The sequence below is a fragment of the Lates calcarifer genome, linkage group LG11, assembly GCF_001640805.2.
Source record: "Lates calcarifer isolate ASB-BC8 linkage group LG11, TLL_Latcal_v3, whole genome shotgun sequence".
In the NCBI taxonomy this organism is placed as follows: domain Eukaryota; kingdom Metazoa; phylum Chordata; class Actinopteri; family Centropomidae; genus Lates; species Lates calcarifer.
The window spans coordinates 9,612,458-9,628,968 of record NC_066843.1 but is presented as its reverse complement, the minus strand read 5'-3'; the positions used below and the strand labels follow the sequence as shown (position 1 = coordinate 9,628,968).

Here is a 16,511-nt window from a genome sequence, read left to right as displayed (position 1 = left end):
TTAACACACGGATAATCCTTTTTGTTCCACCATTATAACAGCTTAAAGTGATTCAAAATAATTGCTGATGCAAACAAGAGGAAATTCACCTCTTGCTTGGTGTAGTATCTCTGATAAGCAGGCATGTCCTCTGCCATGGTGACATTTTGCAGAGTGGAGGGCCCCCCATACCAAGCTTTGGCAAGGCAGACGTGGTAAATGAGCGGCCTTGCTGATAGGGATGGCAACATTAATTGTAGAGGCAGGCTGAGGTCTGAGAACTGGGGCAGGCACCTGCTGCAGAAGTGGGTGAAGATGAAGAATGCTGTCCTAGATTGCCCACCAGCTCACCTTAACCCAACCCGCCAAATTAATCAACTCTTCAGAGGCCATCCGGTTGTCTGGGGCAGGCATCCGAGGAGGGAAAAGAGCCCGTTTTGAGGCACAGGTCACGCAGACCTGTAGGAGCTTCCTCCATTTTTAAAAAGGGGGGGTGGGGACAATACCACGCTGCAAACGGCGCCGAGGCACTGGGGTTTAGACTTGCCCTGCAGGATGGAGTGGTAAGATGTAGCTCGTCTTCCTCAACCATCTGTCTTTTTGTCTCCGCATGTTCTCTCATGAGATCCGTTTTGAATGTGCTGGGGTTGAAACGCTTGCTGAGGAGGGTGATGTTTGATGAGGTGTGCTGAGACAGAGGGGGTTTAGGAGCCCCATGGGGAGCAGAGATGACTAACTCACTACTCCTCCTAATCTAGGACAAGCACACCTAGACATCCTTCATGACTCTAATGTTTTACTCGTGTCGGGCCAAAAATATGTCCGCTGAGGTTAGCCAAAGTGGGTCGCCCAACGGCTTTTTTTGGATCACAGAAAAAGAAATCGTGCCATCTAAATGATCGCTGTCTTCTAAAACCCACCCTGGACGGCAAAAAGCCTTCCCCGCCAGTTTATTTTTGCAAGTATCAAACTGGGTCAATGACGCCACAGAATATGACAAAACCCAATTTCAACGGTGTTTAAGAGCCTCCAAAGACAGAGTAGTAGTGCTTAAAATCCTTTTTCAAAACATTTTATTGGTCTTATAGAAAATAAAGTAAGCTGTATCAACAAACATACAATATATACATCAATAACTTAGACACCTCAGAGAATCACGTTTAAATCCACAGTTGTTACTGTATATATGAATACATAGTACTTATCTACAGATTGCAAAAAGTACAATAATTTAATTTATAAATAGTTACAATTAACTATTGTCTGTTTTCATACAAAGTACTGCAATATTTTATTACAACCCATACAGAAAAATAACAAAACAGATTAACTTTGTATTACTCGCTTTAGTCAGATTTTTATACCTTTGAAACACAGACCCACTCCATGGAGTAAGAGGAAAAAACCTGCACAGTCAACTGTTTACAAAGCATAATTTCATGAAAAAAGCCAATGTCTTGAGAGCTATTAAATTCAAACTGCCACACAAGTGCTGTTATTTATCCTCTCTAACATGTCGCTTGTAAAAAAACAAAACAAACAACAACAAAAAAACACAAACAAGAAAAAAAAAAAAACATAGCCATAACCAATTAAAAATTAAATCTGCAGAACAAATTACAGTGTTAAGATCAATTCCAAATACACACTCAACATGTAATGAGAACAGAAAATGCTGTGGATGGTGCTACAGCAAACAACGAGCATTAATGACTGGTGTAGCAGCAGAGGAACCTCGATCGTACACAAACACACACACACATACTTACACCCACACATACCAAAGGAAAAAAAAAGATATTGCAAGTGGCCCTTGTGACAAAATCTACTGTAGCATCCACTTAGCTCAGTGCACAAAACCTGACATACTGTATCTATATTATAGCAATATCCGAGATATCCAAGTCCAATTTATGGATCTGCAGTTCAGCTAATTTAAGACCAGAGTAATTAGGGAGTAAGGCTTGAGTGCAACTGTCCCATTCTTCCTTAAAAAAAAACAACACACTATTACAGATTTAACATGTTAGCAAGGGCCAACTGCTCCTCCATTTAGGGATGAAAAGTCTGAGGGCAAAATAAAAACACATTTTACAAACAAACGAACAAAAAAACTACAAAACAGCAAGGATTATTAAATAACAGACCATAGTCACTTTGACAATATTGATTACTCTTACATCTACTCTTTCACACCTTTCCACTGAGTTGCATATTAAGGGTCACTTTTTCACAATGGTCATCAATACCTACTGTAGCTACATACTATACACCTGTATGTGTGAGAAAGAGAGTCGTCATCTCTAGCGGAGATTGAGAGCTTGGTCGACGGTGCCACTTGAGCACCTTAAAGACACTTGACACGAAAAAAGATTCACTCCACAAGACTGCCACAGCAATAAGGACGCCAACATCAATACTGGGCTATGTCGAGAGTCAGGTATATATTTTTCCCACAGTTAACCAGTCAATGTAAATATAGCTAAGCATGTTGACAGAGTGAGGATAGGATACTTGCGCAGATACAGACGGTATAACCAGCACCCAGGTCTCTGGATATGGGGAGTTTTGCTGAGGTGTAGTTTTTGAGAGTGGCCGTAGATTATAACACCTCGCCGACCACTGGGAGACGTTCTGACCGGCAGGAGCGAGAGTGAGATCTGGATGAAGTGCATTCTGTTAATGTCATTACACAACTACTTTCACCTTGAGGTGTAAAACTGCTTCACTGTTAAATTCCTTTTAGAGGACTAGGAGAGCGATGTGACACTTGGCACAGAAGGAGCGCTGCTGGCAGCTGTTGTTGATTGTAATTCTACGTGGTCGTGCTGTGTGTCTTTCTGAGTGTGGATTGAAGCCCTTTATGACATGCTTATTAGAAAAAGAAAAAAGAAAAGGAAAGGAAAGGAAAAAAATGAACAGAGCTGCCATCCCTGCTTCCCTGCTTCTCATCTAGAATGGTTTGTTCATTTTTAGAGTGACCTGTTTTGTCCTGAGCAAAACAAGCAGGAGCTTAGTGCATACAAACCCTCAGCCAAACTCTACCACTTTTAATCTGACAATCTGAAGACCAGTGGGTAAATTTACACAAGCGATGCTGCGCCATTTGGCGGTTATCCTTTAAATTCATTGATGCAATCTTACTATTATAGTCTTGAGAAACTGCGAGGTTTGTTCTCAAGATTTTGGGGGAGAAAAAAAAAAAAAAAAAAAAAAAAACCATCTACAGGTCAACTGGTTGCTGACTTCACATTTCTTTTAGTATGTGAAGAGCTAGATTTGAGGGGTTATTCATCTATTACTGCAATCTAATTCAGACCAATTAAGTGACTGAAGTGAATACAATAATGAAATCGGTCCATTAATGGAGTCATTTGCTTTCAGGTTGCAGAGGATGTATTTAGAGGGCATCCAGCACCAGGTGCAACCATTATTCAGATTCTGTAATGACAGTATCACTTTAAGCTTCGCGTTAAAGTCTTTGAATTCATGTCCGCTAATGCCATTTCGCCCAATTCTGTCTTACACGGGTTCAACGTGGTAAACTCTTAATGACAATATGATTTGTAACTAACACCAAGGAAGCAGAGGATATCACAGATGCCAATACGCACAAAGACAATTGACCTTGTTTACACCACCTAGTTTAGCTCTACAGATTTGTTTTAAATAGCACAGCATTGACATCTATACAGTGAACGACACTGCCAACTTGTCACTTACACATCACATCACGCGCTACCCCACAGTACGCGCCTAGTCACTAGAAAAAGCTATCAGACTTCAATAGTAAGCCACTTTCGGTACAATTGCAAAAAAGATGTCACAGGATTTTTTTTTTTTAAGTTTTCCTTTTCTGTATTTCTATAAACAATGGAAGGTAATCTACCTAGTAATAAAAATCAAGAACCCAACATTAGACAAAGTTTTCTACACCTTAACAATTCAAACAGTAAAGCTTGTGTAAAGATTTTTTTTCTTTTTTTGGAAATATCTGACGGCCCTGTCAACAAGTAATTACAAAAAATGCAATATATATCTTTTAAAACAAAACAACTCGAACATATTTTCTCTATGAGCAAAAATTATGTTTCAAAATGTTTGTGGATTTCACTGTCCCCCACAAAACATGAGGATATTTCTGTAATAACATTCAGATTTTCAGATATTGTAGAAGAATCTTGTCATATTGGAATGGCATTCAGCTCTGAAACAAGATCATTAAGAGCTGCTGATCATTTTGAACGTTTCCACTTAAACCATAAATATGCAAGACCTCTTTGTATTTTCAGTGCATACATATATTATTGCATCTACCAGTCATATTGATAATGACAAGTTCATCAAAGCCTGTCACAGATAAACAGAAATGAATGCTAGATTTGGAGCATTATTTCATGCTTATGTTCTTGACAGGCGACCAACAAAATCACAAATTGAACTAATTTTACTAGTTTTGGGTTAGTCAGGCTGTTTTGAAGACATCTGTAGCATCAACACCACAAGTTTGTGACCATTTATGATTTATCAATTTAAGTCAGTGCATAATAACAAGCAGAAGGGTTTTTGTTCTGGCTCTCTTGTCAAGTTGTGTTGGGTAAGAGGCCAGGAGTGATGTCTTTTTTTTTATTATTTTACTAGCTGTGATGTTGTGAGGCTCTACAAATTCCAATTCTTAGGACGGAAAAGTCTTAAGAGCTCAGTCTTAAAGTAAACAGCCACATCACATACAGTACCTCATCAAAAACCAACAAGCTATTAACAGTCTGAATTTTGCCCAATATTGCGTTCTTGAATATTTGTAGCCACAGTTCGTTTTTTAAATGAAATGTTTCAGTATTGCCAATACCTTTCTTTAATAACCAATTGTGATAGCCTTCAATGAACAATTTGATTGTGTCACCCTAAAGCACAACATGTCTGTTGACAAGTGTAGACTGCTGAGTCGTACTTTAAGAGCAATGTTGGGAAGCATATTGTTAGTGTTAGTGCCAAGGAGTAAAACTGAGAACTTACACAGGTTATTCCTGTGCCATGTTACAATGCACTGACTAGTTTAGTCTTGAAAATCTTCCTCCCGCCCTTTTCTGCTACTACGACCTAGCCTCCGTTTTGGATTTGACGATGGTGATGACGCTGGTGGCGGCTACTTTACCAGGGATGAGGGGCCCTATGACGGAGGCCATAGGTCCCCTGGCTGAGGTGACGGGGTTGCGGGCCACAGTCCTGGCAAAGCTCTGCAGGGCCTCGTACTTTGATCGCAGAGCGTCCAGCTCCACCTTCATGCTGGCATTCTCAGTGGCCAGCTTGTCCACCTCCTGCTGCAGCTGAGCCTTCTGCTTCTCCAGCTCCTCTTTCTGGGTGACACGCTTCACCCGGCAGCTGGCGGCGTAGCCCCGGTTCTTAAGGGTACGCCGCCGCTGTTTCAGCTGCAGGATTTCCTCCTTTGACAGACCCCGTAGATGCTGGTTTAGCTCCCGCACCGACATGGTCACCAGCTCGTCGTCTGTCAGGCTGGTGCCATTTTCCCCTGGCTCCCGCTTCACCTGCGGATGAGGGTTAGTTAATGTTTTTTGTTACATTAATAGATAAAATTACTCACACTCACACAAACTTAGATCTGTGCCATGAAAGAGGTTTACCTTCAAGGCCTTGTTTCCCTTGTTTGTGGTAGTCATGCCACGAGAGCCGCGTCCACCTGTCCTGCTGGTTGGTCTGCGGGTAAGAAAACTCACAATCAGTATGAAACAATACCAGCAGGAGAAAAAAAAAGCTGAGGAAGGGGAGGAAGAAAATTGCTGTGAAATACACAAGAACATATTTTATAGCAAAGAAGCTACAGCATGACTAAGTCCTTGAAATACAAACAGGCACAAAGTGGGTCAAGGACTTCAGACTTCCTCGTAAGTGATGCCAAGTTTGTTCAGCAAGTGGTACCTGGACTATTACTGCAGCTGTCACTATGAACAAATAACTTCCCTCCAACTCAGGTCAGTTTGAGCAAGACTGGGCCATGCAATTCAACGGGAAGTGATCCTCACTTGAATCCTGCACTGCCTTCAAACAGCAGCGCGGCGAGTCACAAGGAGAATGACATTTAGTTGGCTGGCAGCGATCCCCAACAATTTCTTGGAAAATGAAACTCAAGAGAAGTCACTTCTATTAAGTGCAGCCCTTCAGAGAAGATGCAGGCGAGGACATGAATGGACTGAAAAAAGAAGAGCCTTTCTACTGTACGTACAACCTCAGCTAAAATATATTCACACAGGGACATAGGGCAGGCTTTCATCTACTGTGCAAGCTATCCAGTCTAGACAGTCACACCTGTCTAGATTTGGCCGGTGTGAGACTATAATCCCATAAATCAATGAAAAAAGGGATATGCTGTAACCACTGCAGAGCCTCAACTACCATCCAAAATAACAGAGCTGCACTGCAGTTTATTCTGTCATGTCAGTACTGAGGGAACACCAAGAGAAAAAGCTGTGCGGGTGAGAAATCTAACCTACTGGTGTTAAGACAGACAGAAGGTTGGGTGCCTTTCACTGTGTGAGCTCTGTCACCGGATAAGTACACACACACACATATACACACACACAGTCGTGGCTCTGGGTGCTTTACAGTACACACAGTAAATGCTGTGTCAGCGACACAGGCACCCACCACAGTCAGCCCAGCCAGCACATTGCCTCGGTAAGCTGATTTAAACAGCCCAGCAGTGTGTTTGCACTGAGCACATAAACAAATGCATGTGGGCTCTTACAACTTTTTTAGCATCAAAACAGGAAACAAAAGGATCCCAAGGAAAGAATCCCAACGGGAACCACTGTCTGTGCGTGTGTGTTTGTAGCCTACACGCCCACTAAGCTAGTCATTGTGTGTATGTGTGATGAGTGCAGAAAGGCTCGGTGAGGCAAGGAGAAGAAAAGGAAACGCGCGAGTCGTAGCTCTGAAGTGCTCTAAGATGGCCAGGATATTTCCATGGCAACAAAGGGGTGCTACAGGTGGACCGGTCACCTGAGCCAAACAGGGAGAGACAGACGCTTGTTAAAAATGACCTAAATACGACACTATCACACAGGCTGAGGACATAACATGAGGTCAGATTGTGACTTGCATTCTTGATGCTTTCCACTTCAAAAAGTCCTCTGGCTCCTCATAAAATGGCAATGTTTCTCTGTGCTGCAGATGCTCATATAAAAAGCCTTTCACAATCTGCGGAGGACTTTTTAAATGTGATACTTTCATCCCTGTTGGGCTGGCTATGAATAGCTGACTGATAGTAACACCTACCTTTCACCGGCCTTTGTGGTGACTCATTTCCAGTAAGCATTTGGACCACAGATGCAAAACATAATGGGATAATGGTCTGCCTGATGATGCACAGATAATGGACAAATAGACAGGAAAGTACTCCGCTAATAGCTACTGGGATGAGAGTAGAAAAAAAGGCAGCATCTTCCAAATTTCATATTAAACCTATCATTTTCCCCTCAGCAGCTTAGACCCAACATTGTTCAAAAACCAGTTGGAATCTTGAAAATGCCGAGAGATGGCACATTGTCCAGGTTGAGGGGGCGTATTCTGTCACACAGCTGTGTAGGGTAACATAGTAGGCATGTCTTGGCACGCTGAAAGCTCACCATATGACACAGTGGAAGGACTGCGCCCAGGCTGCAACCCTCCAGCACAGGCTGCTGCCAACAGACGGCTACCAATGACAGGGCATGGCAGCACAACACAGACAAGGTCCAATGCACAGCTGCTCCCTTCCACTACCAGGCATGTCATACCTCACAGAGACAAAGAGGCATCCTCTCTCTCTCTCACACACACACATGCACTCACACAGAGGGGCAAAGAAAGGAAAAACACACCTATAATTTTCCAAAAAAGTGACAGGGAAATTTCAGACTTGCTGCACTGATTTGATTGCAAAAGAATGCCCTTGCATTTGACAAGTTCACCCTCTTCACGGTCGCAATCGAGGACGGCACACACCAGTGTCTTCCTTGCAAGCATGTATTACCTCCTATTAATGATTTCAGGTCTTCTGTGTGTGCCTAGCAAAAAGGAGCAGGAGGTGAAAGCTGCAGCGTGGAGCACAGGGCCAGTGGATGCAGGGAGCAAGCGTGGGGACACAGACGTCTTTTGTAGGTGCTTGCTGAATTTTTATGAATCGCCTGGAAGAACGCTGACAAATCAGAGCTGATTGCTTGTGGAGGAGAGACATCACACCCACAGGAAATAGAAAACGCTGAGTGTGGTCACCCAGAGAAAGGGAAGGAGGGGATGGTGAGAGAGACGGACAGAGAAAGAGAGAGGGGAAAGAGAGGGTGAGAAGAAAAGAGTGAGAGAGAGGGAGAGAGGGATAGAGAGAGAGAGAGAGAGAGAGAGAGAGAGAGAGAGAGAGAGAGAGAGAGAGAGAGTGCAAACAGCCTTGTGAAAAATGCACGCTCGACACATTTAGAGGAGCTTGAGAAGAACAGGTTGAGAGAAAGAAAAAAAAAAAAATACTGATCTCAGCAAGGACCAAAACCAAGGTGCCAATTAGGAAGTTGTGAAGTTGAACTAACACGATGAGAGCAACCCAGCCAACCTTCAAAAGCTGTCTGTGTTCATCTAAATCTATGGAGGGCAGCTCACGAAGGTGGGGTCGGCTTAGGTTGAGACTCGGGGGGGGGGGGCTTGGGACTCTGGTGGGATAAATGCTGATGTGACATGATAGGTCCGGCCTTGAGCCCGTGTCATGCTTTAATGATCTCATCCCCCTCTACAGGATCTCTCCAGGGGGTGGGGGGGTGGGGGGCTGCCAAGGATGGACACCATTAGCTAGGGGACCCTTTGTTGAGGTGGTACCGAGGCTACAGCATCCACGCACTGCATCCCCCTGATGAATATTTATCACTGTCGTTCGCTGCCTAAGGTGGGGGTGGGAGACGGAGGCGGGGGGTGGGAGGCTGAATAAAGATGCTCAGGAGGTGATTCTTCAAGGATACATCCAAGGCTCTTCCATCAACCGCTGTCTCAAAATGGCGGTAGGCTGGTGGTGGGGGCGGTGAGGGGGGGAGGGGTGGTAGTTTTGGTGGTGGTGGTGGGGGGATTTCTGGTACTGAAGGTGGCACGCATGGTGGCTGAGGGCTGCCGGGAGAGCCAGCTCCACTTGACAGCAGTGTAACAAGATTATCAGGGCCATAAGTGCAAACAAAAACCCCAGCAACCTGCCTCAGAATCCAGATTACGACAGCGGCTGCTCTCTGAATACTAAACATGGCTGGGGAGGACTAACGGGGCGCAGGCTTTACTGAGACATGACAGTGGGCTGCACATCACGTAACTAATCGCATGCACACGTGTCCACATGGAGACAGATTACCAAAGCCACACAAGCACGTATAAATTTAACTTGTCATGATCAATTCTTGAAAAGAAGCGTCCGAGCACTTGGCACTGGCGGCTTGCTAATGAAGTGAATAAAACTAGACAGTGGATGTGCATGCTGATGAAAGACTGTTTTCAGGAAAGCACAGGAACAGCATCCAACAATGGCAACTCAGTTCTGTGAAACTAACAGCTGAATATCATCTCACACCAAACAATAACATTTCACTCCAAAGGAGAAGAAACACAATGTGGCTCCTTTGTGCTAATAAGCCCAGTTTAAATGTCTTTCTCCGGCTATGATCAGACCAGGCTCGTGAAGAAGGTCTGGGCAGCCACAATGAAAGACATAGGAGCTATGGCCCAGATGTAAATTAGGCCTTAGGTGACAGAATGGTTTAGCAACGCTTTCAACTCATTCTCTTTTCAAAAAACCTGCACATCTTAGACGATTAACACAACACAAAGGGAGAGAGCTGGATGTGAAGTCAGTATGATCACCTATTCAGTTTCTCCAATCAATAATGTATGAGACTTGTAGCCTCTCACCCCATTATCATGGACTTTCCACAGGAAACAGAATAATGATAACCACAAAAGATACTGAAAAGCACATGATAAATGTGTGAAAAATAAGGGAAATGTCAGCACTTTCTCATTATGCTTTGGCTCATTAATTTATTCTCTGTTACTTATTTGTTGTCCTGTCCACTTGCTCTTTCAGAGTTGAGATGCTTCATGCAGCCAGCCAACATGTTCGCCCTGTATGCCATAAATAGTCATTCTCAACACTTCATGCCTGATCAGAGCCACTATTTTTTACTCCCTCCCTTCTAATTCGGAGTTGAAAAGATCGCCTAGATATTCAGATCTAATCATTCCTCCCTTCAGCTGAGTGAAGTCAATTATCAAGCAAGCTCCATGTGTCGGGCGCCATTTAACTGCAAATTAAAAATCAGACTCCTCTGATAGCTCGGGAAGAGTTACTGGAAGACTGGTGTAAACTTGTGTATGGTAGACAACAGTGTGTGTGCGCATCTGTGTGAGAGAAAGGTACGACGGGAAGAGGGCAGGGAAGCTATTAACTACTAAGTATTCAGAGCGTGAAATAAGAGTGACAAAAAGGGGGAGAGGGGAAATCATTCAGCAGCTTTCAGAGGGAAATGTGATACGCTTGTAGTAGAGGGGAAATACTAAGCCAAGTGCAGGTTTAAGGCGATATTAAAATATCAAGTAACCAAAATCATAAAACAACCTTTTCAAAGGACTGACTTTTAAAATAAATGTAGTATATCTATAGTTGGTCATGGTCTGGTCTGCAGATGTAGTCAGGCTAGATGAAGAGATAGATGCTGAATGAAATGAAATACATTATAATCAACAATACTTGAAATCAGTAAAGAAAAAAATAAGTTCAGCAAAAAAAAAAAGGATTTATATTTTATCCACGATGACAATTTGAAAAACACTGAAGATTAAATCGCAACCTGCTGCCTAAGGTTGGACTCTGCTTATTTGTTAGCACCTAAATCTGCACCAATAGCTTTGCTGACCTACATGTTTCTAATTTTACAAACGGTTGCATTCTAACTAGGGCCAGGATAAACATGACACAATACATACAGTCTTTAAGAAAAAGCAATCAAATTTAAAAAAAATATTTGCTGCATTATTTTGGTTCCTTCATTTGGAGAATTTATTTCAAATTTTATCAGTCAATTTTAAAAATATCATAAACAATTATAATAAAGGTATCAACAAATGGTTTTAGGCTAATAATTTTCCAGTCAAATTTGTGATTATTCTGAATATATAATAATAATTATAATAATAATTAAATACTACCAAGATATTTGACAATATTTGCTCAATTTTGTATCAGTCTAAAAGATTTAAGCATTTCTAGTTGTAAGATGGAGACAAACAATGGGTGATGAAAGCAGAGAATATGAAAAATCATTAAAAAATTGTCATTTTCTGGTGCACAATTTTCCATATATTTCAAGGTTTGCATACACAACGAACACTGATTATTTCTCACAATTTAAAAATAGACACCATAAAAATGATGCACTGTGATAGACACTGGCTCTGAAAAAGCCCCATATGGAACCTAGTAGGTTGTACCATGCAGAAGAGCATGTGGCACATTTATGTCTGAAATTTGCATTTAGTTCATGTGGTTTAAAGTGAAAACATGAATCACTGCCCTCAAGGGATTTTATATTTTCTGAAGTCACTGATAATGTGAGGGTTATTTAAAGGGACTTGGGTTGGACTGGTTTGCATTAACAAATGTTTCAATACAGAATCCATTTCCAAGCTCAGTAGCTGCTGTTTACTCTTGAAGCTGCTCTGTTGGTATAAGCAGTAGGACAAGAGAAGAGACTTCATTGGCCTTCCACAGTATCTGCCTGGAGGACTTGATTAAACAGGAAGAGAATAGCTCTTGATACTTCGGCCTTGCACTGGCAGAGGAAGTAAGGGTTGCAGGCAACCCACACACTGGCAAAAGGTTCAGGAGCTTTACTACACTGGTTGCATACATATTAAATGCATATTGCATTGACCTAACAACTACAACACAGCCTTCGCAGCACGAAAGGGTAAACTACAGCATTTCACCACATTTTAACGCAATTTAAAGTGCAATAATACTGTAATAATTCTCATCTACAATTAGTGCCACTGCACTGCTACAATTTGAGGTGGATTCACTTCAATAGAAAGACCCCTCTGTGATAAAGCCATCAAATAAACAGAGCTCACCAAATAAAAAAAACAAATTTATGATCTTATGTTTTTCCTGTGGAGAGCTTTGATTTAAATACAGTCAGTTAGCAGAGTTATCACCTGTAAGTAACAAAGATGCTAATCTCTATTAATAACACTGCCACCACTCATTTCAAATTATGGCAAGTGATTGATGATGTCTGCCTACAGGATATTTGATGGAGCCGCACACTCAATGTGACTGTCCAAAAAAAACCAGAAAAAAACTAATTTGCAATTACATCACATCAGAATACAGTCTGCATTAATAATGATGTATTCAGCACCAAGAATTTTAACTCAAGTCTACCTCAACTGGTCAATGCAATGTGTGGAGCTCCTCAAATTAAACCTCATCTAATATTTTAAGCTGAAATTAAGATCAAACTACTTGAATAAATTACATACCTAACCACGTATAAGTGGACAAGAACTCAGGTAGATAATAAATAATGGAGATTTTTTTTCAGTTAAATAACTGAATATTGTATTGAACAATACAGACTGCATAGGGGTAGTTTTTACAGATTTAATGTTTGTCACTTTGCTTTTGTAAATTAGGAATATTTTGTATACATAAATAGATAGAGTACAAACTTAGCAGGCATTTATTTGAGAAAGCCAAAGGTATTTACAGGGAATCTGTTAATTTGATCAAGAACCAAAACATACAGTACTAACAGCACTGATGATCTGCCTGAGCTCCTTTCCAATGTGGGTTATACACTGCTTATCTTGGAACAAGGTCTCACTATCTTTAACCTCCTAGAAAATTGTATACAAATTCAGCCCAGTACATTTCTGAAAATAGGGAGAACAGTCTAATTTTGTCCCTAACATTCCTGAAAATGCAGAGACACTGGCATGTTTTTCCCTGTGTGATTCACTAGTTTCATTTTGACTGAGCTTGTTGCACAAGTGCGGGTACGGCTGAAATCACTTGTTTTTAATGTCAGTTTACCAATGATGTGTCCTGCACATAAATCAGCCGAGATAAAAGTAGGTTACATGAAAAACAGCAGCCAGTGAACAGCTCTCTACACTTACACTCACCATGTTCTGTCCGATATTGGCTAATCTAAATTATGAACACACAGAGGGCAGTAATGAACATGCCAAGCCTAACTCAGGCTCCAAACAGAAAATCATCAAACACACTTGCTACTCTGTCTGGATGAAAGTATTACTTTGAGAAGTGGAGCGGGCATATCGCAATGCTAAGCAATCATAATCCGCACTACACTTGCAAGAGGTTTCATCACCAACATTCCCTCCCTATTGCAAAAAGGGGGAAAAAAAACTATATTGATCTTTTTCTCCCTTCCTTCCAGGCATTCCCATTTCCCCGTGCAGCTTAAGCAGCACTTTTGTGGACAAATCCCACATTTGTGTTCCTTTCTGGAGGCTATTAATTGTCCTGAATAGGCGTAACTACTCCCAAGGCACAGCTGTGTTGGCCAAACAGAGGTGTTGGTGGCCAGACTGTACTCTATGCTGTGTAAAGTCTTGCCTCGTATTTCATCAACCTCACATATCCACTTCCACCCTCCACCACCTGCCCATTCGGAGCAACGCCACTGGGTATGAGTTGTGCACTCGATTCACCTCCATGGTATCCAGCCTTATTTTATCTTCGCTACCTCAATGCACGAGACGATAAATCTCTGAGCTGATCTCCACCACTCCCTGCCTCCATCCACACACCACTGCCAGCCCCATTGGGCTCTTATACGGGCCCTCATCTGTTCTTGTTACCTGCAGAGAAAGGCAGAGATGGGCATTACGCTTTATTGCAAAGCCGAGCTTCTGATGTAGGGCTGGCCTGTCTGCTAAACACACTTCAATGCCCTGCTCGCATGAACAGAGATGATGAAATAAGTTGGATATCTGAGCAAGAATGGGCAACTTCTATCTGTTTAGCCCTGCCTATATATGCTCAACAGTTTCCAAGGTGACTTTTCAAATTGCACAGAGATTCTCCATGGGTAATTCATTACCTGTCCTCTGTAAGCGTGCACTCTAATAGGCAGCAAATTTCATCATGTCACACACAGGGAAACAAGAGCATCTGGCAGCCCGAAATAAGAGAAAAACAGTGCTTCGCTGCAATAAACATTGTCATAAGAAAGCTGGATCTCTATGGTATTTAGCATTCTATTCAGTAACAACAATACAAGGTGTTAAAAGCATGCCACACCTGCCAGAATACTTATATCCTACACCAGCATTTTATCTCAAATACTACCTAAATTAGGTGCTGTTTACAACTTCCCATAATCCCATAATTACACGTGACCCAATTTAAACAGCCACTCAATGCAGGATTCCATTATAACAACACAAGCATAATATATTGCTTATCATGCATTTTTCAAATGGATTTGACATCGCAGTTGACACCTAAGCACTTAGTCTAAATATACTCACACCCTGTTTGTTGGTGTACATCATGACAGCACTGCAATAAAATGCACATTCTCAGCTGAATGTAGATGAGGCTATTGATAAATGCATGATGGTCATCACTTGATGCTCATGGCTTGATGACTGACTTGCACGATAGATCAGCACCATTTCGATCCATCTCCTCAATAACGGCGGCGTGGTGATAAACATCGACCCTTATCCACCGAGCAGACCTTTGTCCGGTGGTGCCATATTTCGGGGTGGATTCTGAGAACGTCTAAATACATCATTGTGATGATTCAGCATGATAAATAAAAAATACCGCGGCTTGTTGGTTGGCTCTGATAATAAAACAATAATGTGGTTAATTGCATGACTGTGATATTAAAGCCAAGGACGGCGGGTTAGGTTTGGCACAGCCATTGTTACAATCTAACCAGTGGTTAAATGAATTGTCACTTCAGGTGAACCAGTTCAATACGAAACGATGGTTTGAGAGCATTCCCTAAAAGACGAAATCCGTGCGAGCATTTAAAGCTGCACAAAACACAACACATTGCTCAGCCTCAACAATCAACATTCATCTGTGAAAGAAATGACATGAGAAGATGTTGCAACCAACCTGATCTCGCTAAACCGCTGCCTCGGCTTGCTCTCGCTCCTTTTCACAACGAGGTGATGAAGCAGCAGGTTTGAACAGCAAGAAGCGCATGAGTTGACAAACCACGAAGGAGCGCCGCGATACAGTGGACACGAGACGCCCGGGCAAACTATTTGTCACCAAAGCAGCCCAGTTTACACAGTTTCGACATTCCACGACTCTTGTCCCCAGCCCCTCAACGCCCGCTTGCGAAAGTGGCAAACAACTCCCCGCCTACAAAACAAGCGAGGAAATCCCCGTGCTCAGCCTTCCTACTATAAATCTGGCAAATGCAGCACCGCGAGCGATTCCTCAATCGGGGAGATCACCGTCCACGCGCCAAACTGCTGGCCACAGCGCCGCATCAAACCCAAAATCTGAATGACATGTTTTATTCGCGGCTCACGAGTGTGTACAAAAGATTAGCTGCCATCTCAGCATTGTAGAAGCCTCACCGTCGTCAGCTCTCACTGACTACACAAGCATTTCCGGTACAAGCTTTCAAAATAAACCCCTTGACTAGTGAGAACATGCGCGCTAGGCGCTTGAGTGACGCGGACCCTCTTAGTTTGAAAACCAGTTCTGTCATAAATCAGACTAACTTGACGAGGGTAGCTGCGAGAAGCTAGGTATGCTAACCCATGGAGCTAGCTGCGGCCAGCTTGTCAGCGGCGAGGCGAAGGCATGCACACTCAGCATAACAACACCGACTCTGTTTGGCTTACAGACCCACCTGACTTTAAAAAATGACGCTCTCTGGAGTTGTAGCTGTCACGGTCCTCTTCTTATAGCGACATGCGGATAACCAAACATTAAAGGCACAGTTGAATTTTCGGTTTCACTGACGGTAAGCGCTCCCAAACGCCAGCTCGTGCTCTCCTTGTTGATTCCTTTCTCTTGTATCGAAGCCAGACGTCATCGTGTTTGGTCACGTGCCTTCATTCATGAAGGATCTTCTTTCCACACAAGAGGGAAACATTTTAACCAAAAACATATTACATATTGTTACATTTTAGCTGGAAAACTACGCTACTGGTATTTGCGATATACAACTAACAATTATTGGCACAAATAAATGACACTCACCCTATGTTTTTTTTAGATATATATTTAATAATAAAAGATTCTGAAAACATTCACATTTTCTTTGCACCATAAAATATAACAGTTAACACATTTTGTTTAGAAAATGTTACATAGTAAAATATCTGAACATCATTTTGAAACTGCATAATTACAACTGAACTGTAATACCACCTTCAGAACAAAGATGCACTTGCAACCATGCACACAAAAATCTAATCAAATAATCTACTCCATATAGGGTACATAT

At 42.2% G+C, this 16,511-nt stretch overlaps 1 protein-coding gene across 3 annotated transcripts; it reads right to left on the bottom strand.

Annotated features, from left to right (window-relative positions):
- Nucleotides 1-1,035: 1,035 nt before the first annotated feature.
- Nucleotides 1,036-16,094, bottom strand: LOC108902728 (transcription factor MafG). 3 transcript variants are annotated; one of them, XM_051074148.1, is made up of 4 exons: nt 15,912-16,094; nt 13,773-13,887; nt 5,622-5,694; nt 1,036-5,525 (listed from the first exon to the last, which is right to left on the bottom strand). In XM_051074148.1, exons 2-4 carry the CDS (start codon nt 13,826-13,828, stop codon nt 5,073-5,075), a joined length of 582 nt encoding a protein of 193 aa, XP_050930105.1. In that variant the 5' UTR covers nt 13,829-13,887; nt 15,912-16,094; the 3' UTR covers nt 1,036-5,072. The 3 variants fall into 3 exon arrangements, with proteins under 3 accessions (XP_050930105.1, XP_018560231.1, XP_018560230.1); XM_018704715.2 differs by lacking the exon at nt 13,773-13,887; XM_018704714.2 differs by lacking the exons at nt 13,773-13,887; nt 15,912-16,094 and adding an exon at nt 15,161-15,905.
- Nucleotides 16,095-16,511: the final 417 nt, after the last annotated feature.

What these genes read in the sequence shown, in the direction of transcription:
- LOC108902728 (XM_051074148.1), bottom strand. Translation starts at nt 13,828, where the DNA reads ATGGAGGCAGGGAGTGGTGGAGATCAGCTCAGAGATTTATCGTCTCGT. An exon ending in TTATCGTCTCGTGCATTGAG is followed by an intron (nt 5,695 to 13,772) that starts GTAGCGAAGATA and finishes TCTTACCCGCAG; the next exon opens with ACCAACCAGCAGGACAGGTG. An exon ending in AGGGAAACAAGGCCTTGAAG is followed by an intron (nt 5,526 to 5,621) that starts GTAAACCTCTTT and finishes CCTCATCCGCAG; the next exon opens with GTGAAGCGGGAGCCAGGGGA.